The sequence below is a fragment of the Trichechus manatus genome, unplaced genomic scaffold (assembly GCF_000243295.1).
Source record: "Trichechus manatus latirostris isolate Lorelei unplaced genomic scaffold, TriManLat1.0 scaffold00127, whole genome shotgun sequence".
Taxonomy (NCBI): Eukaryota; Metazoa; Chordata; class Mammalia; order Sirenia; family Trichechidae; genus Trichechus; species Trichechus manatus.
In genome coordinates this window covers 6,222,577-6,239,140 of record NW_004444063.1, presented here as the reverse complement: position 1 = coordinate 6,239,140, position 16,564 = coordinate 6,222,577, and the positions used below count along the sequence as shown (strand labels likewise).

The window sequence follows — 16,564 nt, the reverse complement described above, 5'->3', positions numbered from 1 at the left end:
CCACAAGGAAAGGAAATGGATTCCTCCTCCACAGCTTCCAGAAGGAACCAACCCTACTGACACCTTAAGTTTAGTCCAATGAGACTGATTTCAGACTTCTGACTCCAGAACACTATAAGAGAATAAACTTGTGTTATTTTAAGCCACTAAATAAGCCACTAAATTTGTGGTAATTTGTTACAGCAGGAATAGGAATAGCAATAGGAATACAGTATCGTTTGCATGTAATCAATTTCTATGCATATAAATGATGCTAGTTCTGTACGGTGCTTGGGAGAATTAAGAAAAAGTTACTCAAATCATTTTCTATGTTCTGTTGCTCAGATAAGAACCCTGGTTGAGGTCTAGACCCTCACCCAAGCCCTGGATGAAAGGGTCAAGCAGCATGGCCACCACCCAGCCACCCTGGTTCCTGTCCACTCCAAGGTTCCTTCTCATGACAGTATTCGGTCATCTAAATTAGCTTTGAAACATGAAAAGTACCCACATATACCAAACTAGCCTACTCCTGACAAAGGTACCACGAGGAAAAACAGGCTAGTCTCATTTGGACTACAGATCCAGGGATTCCTAAATGAAGTAAGAGCAGATCAATTCTAGTCATATATTAAAATAAGAATATACAATAACCAAGATGTTTTTATCCCAAGAATGCAAGCATATTTCAAAGTATGATAAATCTGTTCCTAAATCACCATAATAAAACCAAAGAGGAAAAAATCTGACAGATAAAGACATTTGATAAAATTCAACATCTAGCTTTAGAAAACTCATAATTTCGCAAATAGAATGTTTTCTTAATGTTATTTACCACCACGTCAAAAGAAAACCAACAGTTATCTTAATAGCAAAAGACTATTAAAACCAAGATACCCACTTTCAACATATTTCTGAACGCTCTAGCCATTGCAACAAGGAATGATAAAAAAGGCAATACAAGTGAGTATAGGCAATGAAACAAAATTATCCTTTGCAAATTAAAACAGACTTCCCAGTTTCAACTCTTGTTTCCCCCTAAGGGTGTGGCTTCCTCTGCAATCCTTTTAAGCATGGCTTCTTTCTGTTCTTTGAGGTGGGGTAGGTGCCCTTCTTGCTTCTCATTGCTGCTTCTAGATCATTCTCCATTAAACTCCTCCCTCCCACCCACCCCTCCTGGTACTTGGAATGAATAGGCATCACACTATGGAGGTTAAGAATATGGCCAGGCTACCTGAGTTCAAATCCTAGCACTACCACTCACTAGCGATGGGACCTTGTGCAAGTTGTTTATCCTCTTTTGCTTCAGTTTCATTATCTGTAAAAGGTGGGGGTGGGGGTGGTTAAAGCAAAGAAGAATGAAAACCAAAGACACAAAATATTAGCCCCAAGGCCTAAAGAACCATATGAACCAGAGCCTCCACCAGCCTGAGCCCAGAAGAACTATATGGTGCCTGGCTACCACCACTGATTGCTCTGACAGGGATCACAGCAGAGTCCTGGACAGAACAGGAGACAAATGTAGAACAGAATTCAAATCCACAAAAAAACAGACCAGACTTACTGGTCTGACAGAAACTGGAGGAAGCCCTGAGAATATGGCCCCTGGACACTCTGCTACTCAGAACTGAAATCATTCCTACAGCCCACTTTTCAGACAAAGATTAGAGAGGCCTATAAAACAATAACATACATGAGGAACGTGCTTCTTGGTTCAATCAAATATACGAGACCAAATGGGCAACTCCTACCCAAAAGCAAGACGAGAAGGCAGGAAGGGACAGGAACTGGATGAATGGACACAGAACTTGGGGTGGAAAGGGGGAGCATGCTGTCACATTGTGGGGATTGCAGCTAATGTCACAAAACAATGTGTATAAATTTTTGAATGAGAAATTAACTTGAGCTGTAAACTTTCACCTAAAGCACAATAAAATTAAAATCAATACATGGTGCCCATCTTATAGGTTTGTTCAGAGGATTAAATCACTGTTTATAAACTGCTTAGAACTGCCTGGCACATAGTAAGTACTACGTGTTTGTTCAAGAAAAATCTCATATCTTCAATCTGCTCTTCTTGTAGCAGTTTTGTTTAGACAGCCTGGTCCGTCCCCCTTATTAGCTGAAGATTTTAGCTCCATTCACTGTCACTGTCTCCAATACTAATTTCATAATTATTGGATTTCAATATCCAATTCAACCCCCCGGCCTCTCAGCTCCTTGTTCTCCTTTCCTCCAGTGATAAGCCACTCACTGGTAGTCTTACTCTAGAGCCCAGTCCTTCTAATAATAACTGCAACTCTCCATAATCTCAGTTGTAAGCATCTCACTCTCCATCAGCCCCCTGATATCCTGACATACCACTCCTAGTGTTTCCAACACCAGCAGTTTCTTGCCTCAGGATTTCAATCCACTGATCTTAACACTTTTTCACATCTTATCCCCCTCATGCTTTCACTTCTCTCCTTATACTGCTTATATTCCATGGTCCATCATTACAGTCACTGTCTTGCATAGACCTTCAACTGCTTTGTCCTTCTTCCATCCTCAAACTCCCCTAGCAACCCCCAACCTTGGTGAGTTAAATCCACCGCTGCCATCTTTCTGCACATGTGGTTTCCTTTGCTGGTTTCCCCTCCTGACCTCTTGATGTTGCAGTGCTTTACTGCTTAGGCTCGGTCTTTACACCTCTTTCTTCACACTCATTTGTTTGGTGATCTCATCCAGTCTCACAGCTTTAAAACTATTATCTTAGTCTGAGTTCTCCCAGAAGCAGAACCTGGAACAGTGATTCAAGTGAAAGTAACCAGTAGGAGATCGTGGAAATTACATAGGGAAGGGAAGACAACCAGTGAAGGGTGTGTTGCTAAGCTAGCTGTCACTGTGAGCAATTGGAGCTTAATTCCACAGGGAAACTCTGGGAAATCTGGAAAAATATATGCCTCAGAATTATCCCACCTGAGCGGCAAGAGAGCTGGGGTATTGATATAACAACTCCCAAGAGTCACTGACTGAGGACTATTCCACTGACTTGCCATGTGCACTAGCAGAGCTGCCTTATATAGTTAAAAAAAAAAAAAAAATTTTTTTTTTTAAAACCTTTATACAGGGATACAGATAACAGCAGTTGAAAGTTGGCTGGAGCAAACTGGAAGTACCTAGGATATGGGCAGAGCACTGACAGAGTCTGTAACAAGCATCCATATGCTGATGACTTACCAATGTTTAACTCCAGTCTAGATCTCTTCTATAATTCCTGACTCACATATTCAGCTGCCTATTGGACATATAGCTACACTTGAATGTCTACAGATATCTCAAACTTAACATAATCAAAACCAATCTTTCCCTCAGAACCTGCACCTCCCATAAGCTCCCAATTAATGGTAAGTCCATTCTTCCAATTGCAAACCGTTAAGTTTATACTGAAAAATAAGTTTATACTGAAAAAATCTTGGCATCATCCTTGATTCTTCTTCCATGTCACACTCCACATTCAATTCATCAGTTTAATATTATGGATTCAACTTTCAAAATATATCCAGAATCTGACCATGCCTTACTACCTAAAGCACCACTGCTCTGGTCAAAGTCACAGTCATCTCTAACTTAATCTGAGCAATCACCTAACTGCTCTCCCTGCTTTGGTCTGCTCCACACAGTTTAATCTCAGCACAGAGCCAGTGATCTTTTTAAAAGATAAATCCAGTAAATCTGTTTTTCACAAAGGTGTGGGTTAGTAATTCTGAAACTATTAGAATTGAAGAAATATACATATATTGTAAGTAATAAGAACCGAGCTCCTCACTGATGCGGAAATAAGCTGCTGATCAGGAAAGGGGTAGGTTATAAAACAAACTCTGTGGCATGAGATTGAATCCAAAGTACCAGTATAAACTTACGGTTTTCATATACAGTCATGGGTCACTTAACGTCCACAATACATTCTGTGAAATAGAATGTTATGTGATTGGCAGTTGTGTGAACACCGTATTAAATACAAGCAGCCCCTGGGTTATGAACATCCGACTTATATACAACCCATGGTTACAAACCAACCACTGTAAAGCCTATTATATTAAAAATTTGAGGTACATACAATGATTCATAACAACAAACGGGCACCTGGCAGCACAATCGCTTTGTATACAAGAGACATGAGATACATGTGTTGCATGTGAGAAGCTGTTGCCTTCATTACATTGGGTTATGTCCGCTATGTCCCGTTCTCTGATGGGGATTTCTGAATTTAAGGGACCATGAACAAACATGCAGTGGACGTTGCCCGAACGGACATTATGCAGCACATGACTGTATGTGAAGAATTTATACTTCCAGAATAGCAGAGTAAAGCTTTCCAAAAATCTCCTCCATAAAAACAATGTGAAAACTGGCAAAAACTTGAACTTTGGAAATTAACTAAGGGCTTGCAACAATCCAACGAGTGTTTATTCAAGGAAAACCACTGAATCTCAGAATAGCCAGGCCTGTGGCAATTTAATTTCCCCTAATCCCACCCCCTTTCCCCAGTTCCTTGGTAACCTTGAAAACCAACAGCCCCATAACTATGGTACCTGTTAAAAACAACAGCGTAGTAGTCACTGGAGAGGACAGAATGGATTTGGGGCACCCCAAAAGTTCTATCCCCAGAGAATCACCACTATATGATCTGTATGGCAGTTTACTGAAAAACTCCATTTTCAGGAACTGTCTTTATTTGACCAGACTCCGAGCTCACTCTGTATAAACAGCCCTACCTGCACTGCAGTCAGTGGCAACTGGTTAATATCACAGCTGCCTCAGGCAGTATTACCAGTTGAGGCTAAGCAGAGGCTGATAAAAAACACTTAAAAGGAAAAAACTGAGGAAGATGTCCACAGGGGGATCTGAAAAGCTCCGACATAATCCTAGGATTCTAGAAGGCCATGTGCATGTGTAGGGCTATACACATGCCCAGGAAAGACCTGAGAAGGCCCTAAGCTCTCACCTCTAGTTGACCTTGAGGATCTACTCATGCAGGAAGTGAAGACTAAGGCACAATTGAAGACATTCCCCAACACACGAACACAGCCCCTCAACAGAGGCTGGAAGACTTATTGGCTCAAGGTACTTAAAAAAAAAAAAAAATACTCTGTCCAATCTAGGTCAATTGGCATAACAAAGTTTATTAAGAAAATGCTCTGCATCCCACTTTGGTGAGTGTTGTCTGGAGTCTTAAAATCTTTCAAGCAGCCATCTAAGATGCATCAATTTATCCCAACCCATCCGGAGCAAAGGAGAATGAAGAACACCAAAGACACAAGGAAAGTTATTAGCCTAAGAGAGAAAAGGGCCACATAAACCAGAGACTCCATCAGCCTGAGACCAGAAGAACTAGATGGTGTCCAGCTACCAGCAATGACTGACCTGACAGGGAACACAACGGAGAGTTCCTGACCGAGTGGGAGAAGGGTGTGGTGCAAAACTCAAATTCACATAAAAAGACCAGACTTAATGGTATGACCGAGACTGGAGGAACTCCAGAAGACATGGCCCCCAGACTCTGTTAGCCCAGAACTGAAAACTATTCCCGAAGCCAACTCTTCAGACAAAGATTAGACTGAACTATAAAACATAAAATAATACTCGTGAAAAGTGTGCTTCTAAGTTCAAATAGATACACAAGACTAAATGGGCAGCTCCTGTCTGGAGGCGGGATGAGAAGGCAGAAAGGGATAGGAGCTGGTTGAATGGACATGGGAAGCACAGGGTGGATGGGGGGAGTGTGCTGTCACATTATGGGGATTCAAACTAGGGTCACATAACGATATGTGTATAAATTTTTGTATGAGAAATTAACTTGAGATGTAAACTTTCATCTAAAGCACAATAAATAAATCTCTGTCCAATCATTAGCTTAACACTAAGCTAACCAAGCAGAGATTTCAGTGACTGCACATGATGAAGAATACAGAATTAGTTCAAAAAAAGTCACTAAACAAACAGGAGCAACAACCACAAACAGGAATTGAAAATACATCCACACAAAAACATATACATGCATGTTTACAGCAGTATTATTCGTAATACCCAAAAAGTGAAAACAACCCCAATGTCCATCGACTGATGAATGGATAAACAAAATGTGGTATATCCATACACTGGAATATTACTCAACAATAAAAAGGAATGATACATGCTACAACATGGATGAACCTTGGAAACATTATACTAAAGAAGCCAGATACAAAAGACAATATATTTTATGTTCCCATTTATATGAAATGTCCAGAATAGGAAAATCCATAGAGGCAAAAAGAATATTGATGGCAAGGGGCTGGGGAGATGGAGGAATAGGGAACGACTGCTAATTGGCATGGAGTTTATTTTGTGGGTGATGAAAATGTTCTAGAATTAGATAGTGGTGGTCAATACACAATTTTGTGAATATACAAAAAATAACTGTACACTTTTAAAGGGTGAACTTTATGGTATGTCAATTATATATCAAAAAAGACTTCTTTAAAATATATAATTGTGTGTGTGTATATATACATACATATATATACACACATATACTTATGTGTGTATATCATTGTTGTTAGGTGCCATCAAGTCAGTTCCGACTCATAGTGACCCTATGTACAACAGAACGAAACACTGCCCAGCCCTGCACCATCCTCACAATCATTGTTATGCTTGACCCCATTGTTGCAGCCACTGTGTCAGTTCATCTCATTGAAGGTCTTCCTCTTTTTCCCTGACCTTCTTCTTTACCAAGCATGATGTCACTCTCCAGGGATGGATCTCTCCTCATAATACGTCCAAAGTATGTGAAATGTAGTCTCACCATCCTTGCTTCTAAGGAGATTATGTATATATATATATGTATGTTTGTGTGTATATACAGATAGATCCATATAGCTATGTATATGCATGAGTTAGTATGCATACATACATTCCCCATCACTGTCTGCTGCCACCCCAATAAACACGAGCACACCTACTGTCCACATCTTGATTTCAAAACACTCTCTGCAATGAAAGGAACCAAGTCTCCTTGGAGAAGTGGTTGATTCCAGGGCTGAGACAAGGAACATACAAAATGAACCTGGAGCATCCCGTGGTGCCAGAAATTAAGGAAATACTAACATAGAGATGAGGTTTGTGGAAAGAGCACAGAACCTAACCTGAAGCAGCTCCAAATCACCAAAGGGAACAATTTGGGCAACTAAATAAAGACAACATTGGATTATAACCCATACAATAAAATAAAAACATTCATTAGCCGTTGCTGATATAAACAAATAAGGGACTAGGGGCAAATACTGGTTTCATTGGATCCCGTGTTAGGATGTTATTATTATTTTTTTTATGCATTCATCTCAAAGTATTTTGTAATCGCCCTTGAAATCACCCTGATTTACAGAATCAGTAAAACACTCACCGCCTGGCGCGCCCGTTCCCCACCTGTAAGACTGAAATGGTGACCCACCGCCGCAATTGTAAGAGAATTGCATGCCACCTGTTGTCAAGTGCCCGGAGCAGCCTTTTTGTACTTGTTAATTAAAATTATCTGGGTTGTGACTGGAGCCCCTCTGAAAATCCAGGTTTCTTGATTAGATTTTTTATTTATTTATTTTTTTTGTTGGGGGGAGTCTGCGAGCCAAGAGCGTCCTGGAGCTGGCCAGGGCGCGCCTGCCGTGCGGAGCCGCGCACTCCCAGGCCCGACGGCGCGGCCCGACGCCCACGGTGGCAGAGCAGGCCCAGGGCGGGTGGCTCGGCCAGGCTCCTCCGCCCCGTGGACGCTGCGTCCCAGCCGGCTCCCACTCCCGCACGGCCGTGGCTGGCAGCGGGGCGTGCGCACCCCGCGGACCTTCCCTCACCGGTGCGGCACAGGCGCTGGAGGCGCCCCGGGGCCTGCATGTCTAGCCCCGCCCCGAGCCTGCCTGGCGCGCGCACTGCTCGTGTCCACCTCTCCGCCCCCTCGCCGGCCTGGGACCTGGGACGGCCAGGGGCCGGCGCTACGCAGCTTCTTGGGAGGCCAGTCTGCGCCCTGCACCCCCTTCCGGCACCGGCAGTCCACCTCCAGAGGTGGAGGAAGCCAGGCTGCGCGATCCCGCTTATCGGCCCGTCTCCCGTTACGTAAGGTGCGCCCCTATCTCCCCGGGCATCAACGACCGCGGAGCCAGCGCGCCTTGTCCCACGCGCGGGGCCAACCTTGCCCACAGCTCCCCGCGGGGGCTTTGCTGGTCGTGGGGGAGGGGCGTCGACTTATCTCCACACGGGTTTCAAGGACTCGTGCAGCCCACGGTGATTCCCCGCGCCTCCACCACCACGGAGACCCCTCGGGAGATACCATTGACCTATTCTACAGATGAGGAAACTGAGGCCCTCAGAGGGGTCATCCAGCCAAGCAACGGCACGCCAGGCACTGGGGGTACACGCGCGGCGGGGGCCGGCTTGCCGGTGTCAGGACCTGTAGCTGGCCTGGGAAGGTTGGGGCACGGACAGAAGAGAGGGTGGGAACATGTTACCAGCGGAGAAGGGTAGGCAAGGCGAGAAGGCTTCAGAGCAGGAGTGAGGGCCCCTCATCCCTTGGAAGACCCTTGTGAGAAGGTTGAGCCCCACTGGGGAGAGGACGCCTGGAGGGGGAGGCGCTGGGCTTGGAGGAGGAAGTGGAGAGGAAGAGAGTTCGACATCAGCACCCAACAGGCAAATTTTGTGGCCTCCATTGTGGGGATTTCTGGAGGACTAGTCCTAGTGGCTCAGTGGTTAAGGTTCAGCTACTAACCAACAGGGTCAGTTTGAATCCACCAGTCGCTCGTTGGAAACCCTATGGGGAAATTCTACTCTGTCCTGTAGGGTCATTAAGAGTCGGAACCGACTCCACGGCAACAGTTTTTTTTTTGGCGGGGGGGTGTTCTAGGAGAATGAGGGAAGAGCAGGAAAAGGCTACGTGCCAGCATCCCTGCAGAGGGGTGGGCAGCTCCGTGGGTCACTGGAGTGTGTGTGTTTGCGGAGGCGGGGGTTACGGACCAAACCAGCGGCACTGTCAGAGGGCGGACTCCAAAATGACTGTCCATTAAAATTTTTGTGCAGCCTTTCAGCAGAAATCTATTATTTTTTATAAAAATATCCCTGTAGATAGTTATAACAACAAAAACATTTTTTGTAAGCCCAGCTTGCATGTATCAATATACCTACAAGGCTAAAACTCTATGCTAATTTACTTTTTGAACCTTCTAATGAGCTCTGGTCAGAGCTGTCATCATTATCCAGTTACACGTGGTTTCATCTGCACACACTCAAGCACAGCTTTCCTTTAATTGCTGCCAGTGTTTTTATAGTCACTGATTTTGTCAAATTTTCTGTTGTTTTAGCTACAATATTGTGGGAATTAGTATTTGTGAACATATATCAATAATTTTTTTGAGTGAAGTAGTAATTAAAGGAAAAGGAGAAAAATCAAAAAAGGCTTCTGCTCAGTTACAAATAATGTAATTCAACGTAGAAAGATTTTACATAACAATTTTGTCGTTAGTACTCATATAATCTAGGAAATACTACATTTAAGCAATTTACAGCTATATCACATATTTAGTTGAGATGTTCACTAAGTGCTGAAATGCTTGTGTATTTGTTCCTGTTTAGTTTTATGGTATGTCATTTCTGAATATATTTTCATATACATTTGTCTACAACTTCTACATTATTTGAGCTGTTACTGATCATGCAAACGTAGTTCATTAATGTATCTCATGTAATGGTAAATTTTATCATTAAAATGAACATAATTTTGATGTAGTTCTTAAACGTTTTTACTTTGGATTGTCCTGTTTTTTTTAGCGAATTTTCACTTTAACCACATGAAACTATGTAAATGTTTCACAACATTTAGGTTGTGTGTATGATATTGTAATTTAAAGGTGTAATTTTAATTTTACTAGTTGTTTATGTCGCTACTATTGCCATTACATTCAGTGATATACAGGAATTATGATTTACGTGTAACATTAGTACAAAAAACATTACTAAGGATTCTGTATGGTCTAGAGGTACTGGGGGGAGGGGTGACACCCTGAGTTACTACACTGTGTGACACCAACCCTGGTGACACCACTGGGTAGCTGGCAGGGGACCCAGAGCCAGGACAGACCCAGGGCTGCCCTCCACAGCTCTCATCCCACAGAGACTGGTGGGCAAAGCTGTCTCCTGGGGTCCCATCAGCACTGCAAACAGTTACGCTCTCCTACCTGGGCTAAGGCTGAGCTGCCTGCTGCTAGCTGGCCCCTTAAGGGGTTTCCAGCAGGATGGCCCGTGACTGGAGACCTGGGCAGTCCCCCAGTGTCCAGGCTGCCCATGCTCAGAGTCATCATCAAAGTGACTTCAAAAAGGGAAGGTCCAAAGATGCATCAATTGTTCCCAACCACCTGGAGTAAAGGAGAATGAAGAACACCAAAGACACAAGGAAAGTATTAGCCCAAGAGACAGAAAGTGCCACATAAACCAAAGACTCCATCAGCCTGAGACCAGAAGAACTGGATGGTGCCCGGCTACCACCAGTGACCACCCTGACAGGGAAGACAACAGAGAGTCCCTGATGGAGCAGGAGAAAGGTGGGGTGCAGAACTCAAATTCTGGTAAGAAGACTAGACTTAATTGAATGAGACTGAAGAAACCCCAGGAAGCATGGCCCCTGGATTCTCTATCAGCCCAGAACTAAAACAGTTTCTGACGCCAACTCTTCAGATAGGGATTGGACTGCACTGTGGGACATAAAGTGACACTCATGAGGAGTGTGCCTCTTAGCTTAAGTAGATACAAAAGACTAAATGGGCAGCTTCTGTCCAGAGGTGAGATGGGAAGGCAGAGAGGGTTCGGAGCTGGTTGAATGGACATGGGTAATCGGGTGGAAAGGAGTGTGCTGTCACACTATGGGAAGAGCAATTAGGGTCACATAACAATGTATGTATAAATTTTTGTATGGGAGACTAACTTGAAATGTAAACTTCATCTAAACTACACCAATAAAAAAAAAAAAAGGAAGGTCCAGGAGGAGCCCAGAATCCTTCCCACCATATCATCAAGGGGAATCAGGTAGGTCACAGAGGGGAACTTTACTCTTCCCCTTTTGTCCTGTTTGAATTTTTATCCAAAGCATGTATTACTTTGGTAATTTAATAGACCAGTTAATTGTAAAAATAAAGCCCCAAAATTCCCACCACTGGTACACTGTGGTCACAGCACTGACTGCCCAGCACTTCTGGTGACCCCAAGGGGTCTGCTGAGCAGGCATTCAGGGTGGTCACGAAGCAAAACTGATGGCGCTTAAGCCGGCACCGCTGACACCAGACCCCTCCCCAGGGCCCTCTCACCCACTGCTTGGAGTAAGCTCATCCAGATCTTGGAAGCTCTGCCCCAGGCCCTCCTCAATAAGTCCACGAGAAATCAAACTCTTTCCTTTACGCGACACTGGATTTTCCACAAAGTAGAATCAAGATGAGTAAAGATGTGGTTTCTAGATAATACCCGATAAAGCGGAGACCCGGGTGTAAGGCGTCACCCCTCGGGCCTATAAAAGCTGCCACCAGAGGCCAAAGCCACAGCTGCTCAGCTTAGGCCAGCCTGCGTGTCTGCTCCTCACTGCTACTGTGTTAGCTCCGGGCACCATGGCACTCTGGTTGACTGTGGTCATTGCTCTCACCTGCGTTGGCGGTCTCGCCTCCCCGGTCCCTGTGTATTATCATCACACCAAGGTCCTTCAGGAGCTCATTGGGGAGCTGATCAACATCACACAGAACCAGAAGGTGAGTGCCCACCAGCCAGGCCCCCAGCTCTCAGGGTGGAGGGCCTGAGCCTAGTCTGCCTGTGGGTCGGGAAGGAGCCCCAGAGACCAGGGGATGGGCCCCACTACAAGGCAGAGAGAGGACCCGGGCTGAGGGGCAAAAAGATGGCTGGAGCTGTGAAGGAGTTTGGCAGAGCCCCCAGGGATCACCTGCTCCCCTGGTCTGGCCCTGCCTGCCAACTCCAGATCCTACTCAGGCATTCTGGAACAGAGGGGCAGAGGAGGGCCAGCACTCTTCCTGAACCATTTGGCATTTGCCGACTGGATTTTGAACACAATAATGGGGTCATTATTCATAACATCTAGTTAAGTCCATTCTTACGAAACGACTCTTTACTAGAGTCAACTCCTCTCCCTACTAGTAACAGCTCACACTTTCTGAGCACATATTATGTGTCAGGCCAGCGCTGGGGGACTTGCATCTCATTTCACCTCTGCAAACAGCCTCACAGGCAGGTACATTGACCCCATTTCACTGACTAAGGTTCAGTGAGGTGAACTGACTTGCTTACGGACATACAGTCTATAAATGGCAGAGACTGATTCGAACTAGGCCTGGCTGACCCCAGTGTCTGTGCCCCCAACTTCTGTGTTCCTCAGTTCAGAAAGCAGGGTGTTTACACCCCAGACCCCACCACCTCCCATCTGATGTGTCCTGGCCACCAGTGGCCCAGGCAACCTCCTCCCATGAGGTGCCCTCAAGGTGCCCTAGGCCCGGCGTCTTCTGTCATCCTGCCCCGGCCCTGGCGAGCTTTGCCCAAGGCTTGTCCCTTACCTGAAGTGTCACTACTCAGTTTTTCTCGGCCCCAAGACCTTGCACGATGGGTCTCCCTCACGATGCAGAGCAGGAACAAAGCTCGGGAACAATGAGGGCTGCCAGGCCTGCTCCTGTGCTATCACCGGGGTGCTGGTGTGGCCTGATCCTTTCAGGCTGGCTCGGGGTGGCTAGCACCACTGCTGGCACTCTGCTCATTGTCTTGTTGCTTCCTCAGACCCCCCTGTGCAATGGCAGCATGGTGTGGAGTGTCAACCTGACGACGACCAATGTGGTAAGTCCCCTGGATGCTGAGGGGGAGGGGGCAGAGGCCCTAGGCCTTGGGTTTACCTTCTCTGAGCCTCACTCATACCGCTGGGGGGTTCCAAGAAAGCTTCAAGTGCTACCCTCTGTCTTCATAATCAGCCCTTCTCACCACCCAGACCCACCTCCGAGAGGCCACTCAGCCCCTCCTCCTGTAAGCTCATTGTGGGAAGCCATCCTGAACCAGGGGCTGGAGTGAGGCCCACAGGGCCTGACATCTCGGTGGTCTCTTCCTGGCAGTACTGTGCAGCAGTAGAAGCCCTAAGCAACGTCTCTGACTGCAAAGCCATCCAAAATACCAAGAGGATACTAAGCAGCGCATGTATACAACACAAGGCCCCAGCCAGTGTAAGTCTGCCCCCGGGTCCTACCCTCACCCTCTCCTGCCAGCCTCACATCCTCCCCAGCCCTGGGATCACCCTGGCAGCTCTGGGGGAACCTGAGGTGCGTGTCCAGGGGTGAGTCACTGTGGCAGCGGGGACATGGCCTTTGGGATTTACAGGACCTGGACTTAAGGGCTCCTGACTCCCACCTGAGCCTGTTCCCACATCTGTGAAATGTGGGCTTTGTGAGAATTAAATGAGCCAGTCTGGAAAGCCTCCTTGCTGGAGGCGCCCCGCTAACCTGCGGCCCTCTTTGTTCTACAGCAGGTTTCCAGCCTGAAAGTCCGAGACACCAAGATCGAACTGACCAGCTTCATAAAGAACCTGCTTGAACGTTTAAGGAACATTTTCCGCCATGGACCTGTTAACTGAAGCATGGAAAGCTCGTGGCATGATTTGCAGAGACAGACCCTGAATGTTTACGTCGCAGATTCATTTTTCTTTCAGATGTCAAAAATGCGCTGGGGCAGGGTTGGGGGAGGGGGATAGGATTTCCTTAGTTTAGATCTCAGCCTGTGCTGCCTGGCTTCAGCCGCCCCTTCCTTGGTCCCCAGGGCGCAGCCAGGAGGGCCTCCACCATCCAGGAGCTTGGTGGACGAGGGGGAAGACATTGCCCTCCACCCACTCCCCCTCCTCAGAGCAAACTAGCATTAAGGGTGCTACCCTTGCTAGTCTATGGTGGGAGAGGGACCCACTTCATATGGGGACGACTGAGGCAGAGAGCAGCTCAGGCACATTTCCTCTTGGTCTTATTTATTATTGTATGTTATTTAAACAGTGTGTTTGTCCGTATTGGGATAGGGAGGGACTGGTGCGGCCAGATCTTGGAGCTAGGGCCGGAGACTCACCGCTCCAGCACTAAGCAGCAAGCGTTAGGAGGCCTGGACAATAAGTACTGTGTGCGATATTCTGCTACCTCATTGGGCCCTGGGCCCTGGGCCTCGGCGCTCCCGTCTGCAGCCAGCAGTCAGCCTGCAGCCAAGGAGTAATTTATTGTTTTCCCTTGTATTTAAAGTTAAAGTATTAAAATATGTTATCAAAGAGTTAATATATATAGAAGAGCGGCCTAGAAGGTTGCTGATATGGGGGTGTGTGTATTGGGGGAGGGGTCAATGACTAAATTGTTTCATTGACTGGGTCAGAACAAAAGCTGGAAATAAAGTTACTGGATAGTAACAAAAGAAGCCTGCTGGCCTTTGCCTTTGTTTGGGTGTTGGGAATGCTGGTCTGTGGTTTCAAGACTGTGGGAAGCAGGACCATTGGAGAAGAAAGAGCTAGAGGATTGGTAGGAGGTTGGGGCGGAGGTAGTGAGACGTGAGACCTGGGCTGAAAGAAAGTAAGCAAGCCCCTGAGATGTGGGAATATGGCCTGGGGGAAGCCCGCCCTCAATCCTCATGCCCCACATCTCCCACCCTTACCAGCAAGGAGGAGGAAGCATGGCCCGGATGTTGGGGTTCAAGGAGGGCGTCTGGAGCAGGCAGAGACCTCAGAAATCATCTCATGATCACATCTCTTGATGAGTGGCCAGGCTGTGTCTGGCACCTCCCATACACCCTCTGTGTCTCCCTCACAACCCAGGAGGGACATGAGGACTCTGGGCTCAGTGAGGGCAGGTGACTTACCCAAAGTCACACAGCTAATAAAGAACAAAGCCAGGATTTGAACCCAAATCACTGCAACTCCAAAGGCCACACAATTAACCACCCTGCCTCTCTCTGTCCAAATATCATCCGGCCTGAACGCACAATTTCCCTTTATAATATTGCCATCAACCTCTGGAAGGGAGCTCACTACCTGCTTTTTAGGGAGAGCCCTTTCAATTTCCGGATGCCTCTTATCATTAGTGCATACTCACCACCTCTGTGAACAGAGACAAACAATGAATGCGGGAGCATCTGGACTGGAAGGACTAGGGTAGAGACCTGAGGTCACAGAAGCCCTGGCCAGACCACTCGTCAGAGCAGGTCTGTTTCACCCTTGACCCCACCAGTGCCTTGATGTCTGGAGCCAGCAGGCCTCCCCACGCCACAGCCAACAGCTGTGCGTCACAGCAACGGTTTCCGCTGGAAATCTTGGGGAGGTGCCCAGGGCAGAAGGCTGCCCCAGAGGGATGGGATGCCTTTGCGGAGGCTGGTGGGTCTCACTCATGCTGGGTCACGCAACACCAAATCTGAAACTCGGAGTGGCAGACCGGTGTCTTCCCTGGGGAGCCTGGAGCCCTGTGGGAACACCCATGGTCACACTCACAAGTTAGGGAAGGCAGCATCCTGGGAGCAGTAGGAGTTCTCGGATGTGTGTGATTCAGACGACAGGGAACACGGCAGAGACTTGGCCAGGGAGCTGATGACCGTGGGCCGGATGCCCCAGGAACTGCAGCTACTCCTCACTTATTGACTCTTTGGTTATCTGACATTTTGCATTTACGACAACAGTAAAAAATCTACTCTCCGACTACTTTGCACATTAACTACACATGTCTGGCAGTAATGGACACAGAGGCACGAGGTGAGATAACGCTGGCAGTGATGGTTAAGGTTATGTGTCACCTTGGCTGGGCCATGATTCTCAGTGGTTTGGTAGTTATGTACTGATGTAATTTGGCAGTTATGTAATGACGTAATTTGCCAGTTATGTAATGATGTAGTCATCCTCTATTTTGTGATCTGATGTGGTCATCCTCCATTTTTGCATGATGCCAATTTTTGCATAATGACCTGGTCTTTGGAACCTAACCATGTAGATAAGTGAGGAGTGGTACTCTCAAACAGGATGGCTGGCTTCCACCTAAGGAGAGGAGCGGGAAGAAGGCAAGGCTGACAGTGCAGGAGTGAGGATGCCCAGCCCAGAGCAAAGAAGATCTGGGGAGGGGGCCCAGGAGCCAACTAGTGTCAATGGGCCATCCGGGCAAGGGATGCTCAGTTCTACATTTGCTGAGGACACCCGCCCTGCACCACCCACCTGCGCCAGCGCTAATCAAGACACCACATGCCCTCAAGGTTTAGCACCAGAAAGAACCCTTAAAAAAAAAAAAAAAAAGAAAGTATGGAGAAGGAGGCTTCACTCTGGGAGGGTCTCACCTCTGGAGGCTGGCAAGCAAACGGCTACCTGGGATGTTGATGAGACTCAGAAGCCAGGCGTGGGATGGGAGACAATGATCTTGGCTGTCCTTCCCCACTCAGAGATTCTAGGATTTTAAGACCAGAATGATATTTATGGACATTTTGTTTTTTAATAGAACCTAGAGATCCATCCTTCAGTAGTAACACCTTTGACTTAGGTCCTCTCCACCCCACCAAGGCA

At 46.8% G+C, this 16,564-nt stretch overlaps 1 protein-coding gene across 1 annotated transcript; it reads left to right on the top strand.

Moving 5' to 3' along the window:
• Positions 1 to 11,615: 11,615 nt before the first annotated feature.
• On the top strand, positions 11,616 to 13,686 carry IL13 (interleukin 13). Its single transcript, XM_023739004.1, has 4 exons — positions 11,616 to 11,765; positions 12,796 to 12,849; positions 13,122 to 13,229; positions 13,529 to 13,686. The coding sequence occupies exons 1-4, from the start codon at positions 11,628 to 11,630 to the stop codon at positions 13,634 to 13,636; spliced, it is 408 nt and encodes a 135-aa protein (XP_023594772.1). The 5' UTR covers positions 11,616 to 11,627; the 3' UTR covers positions 13,637 to 13,686.
• The last annotated feature ends 2,878 nt before the right edge of the window (positions 13,687 to 16,564 follow it).

Bases quoted from the DNA above. Each gene is read 5' to 3' on its own strand.
- IL13 (XM_023739004.1), top strand. From the start codon at position 11,628: ATGGCACTCTGGTTGACTGTGGTCATTGCTCTCACCTGCGTTGGCGGT. The intron at 11,766-12,795 runs GTGAGTGCCCAC...TTGCTTCCTCAG, and splicing joins ACATCACACAGAACCAGAAG to ACCCCCCTGTGCAATGGCAG. The intron at 13,230-13,528 runs GTAAGTCTGCCC...TTTGTTCTACAG, and splicing joins AACACAAGGCCCCAGCCAGT to CAGGTTTCCAGCCTGAAAGT.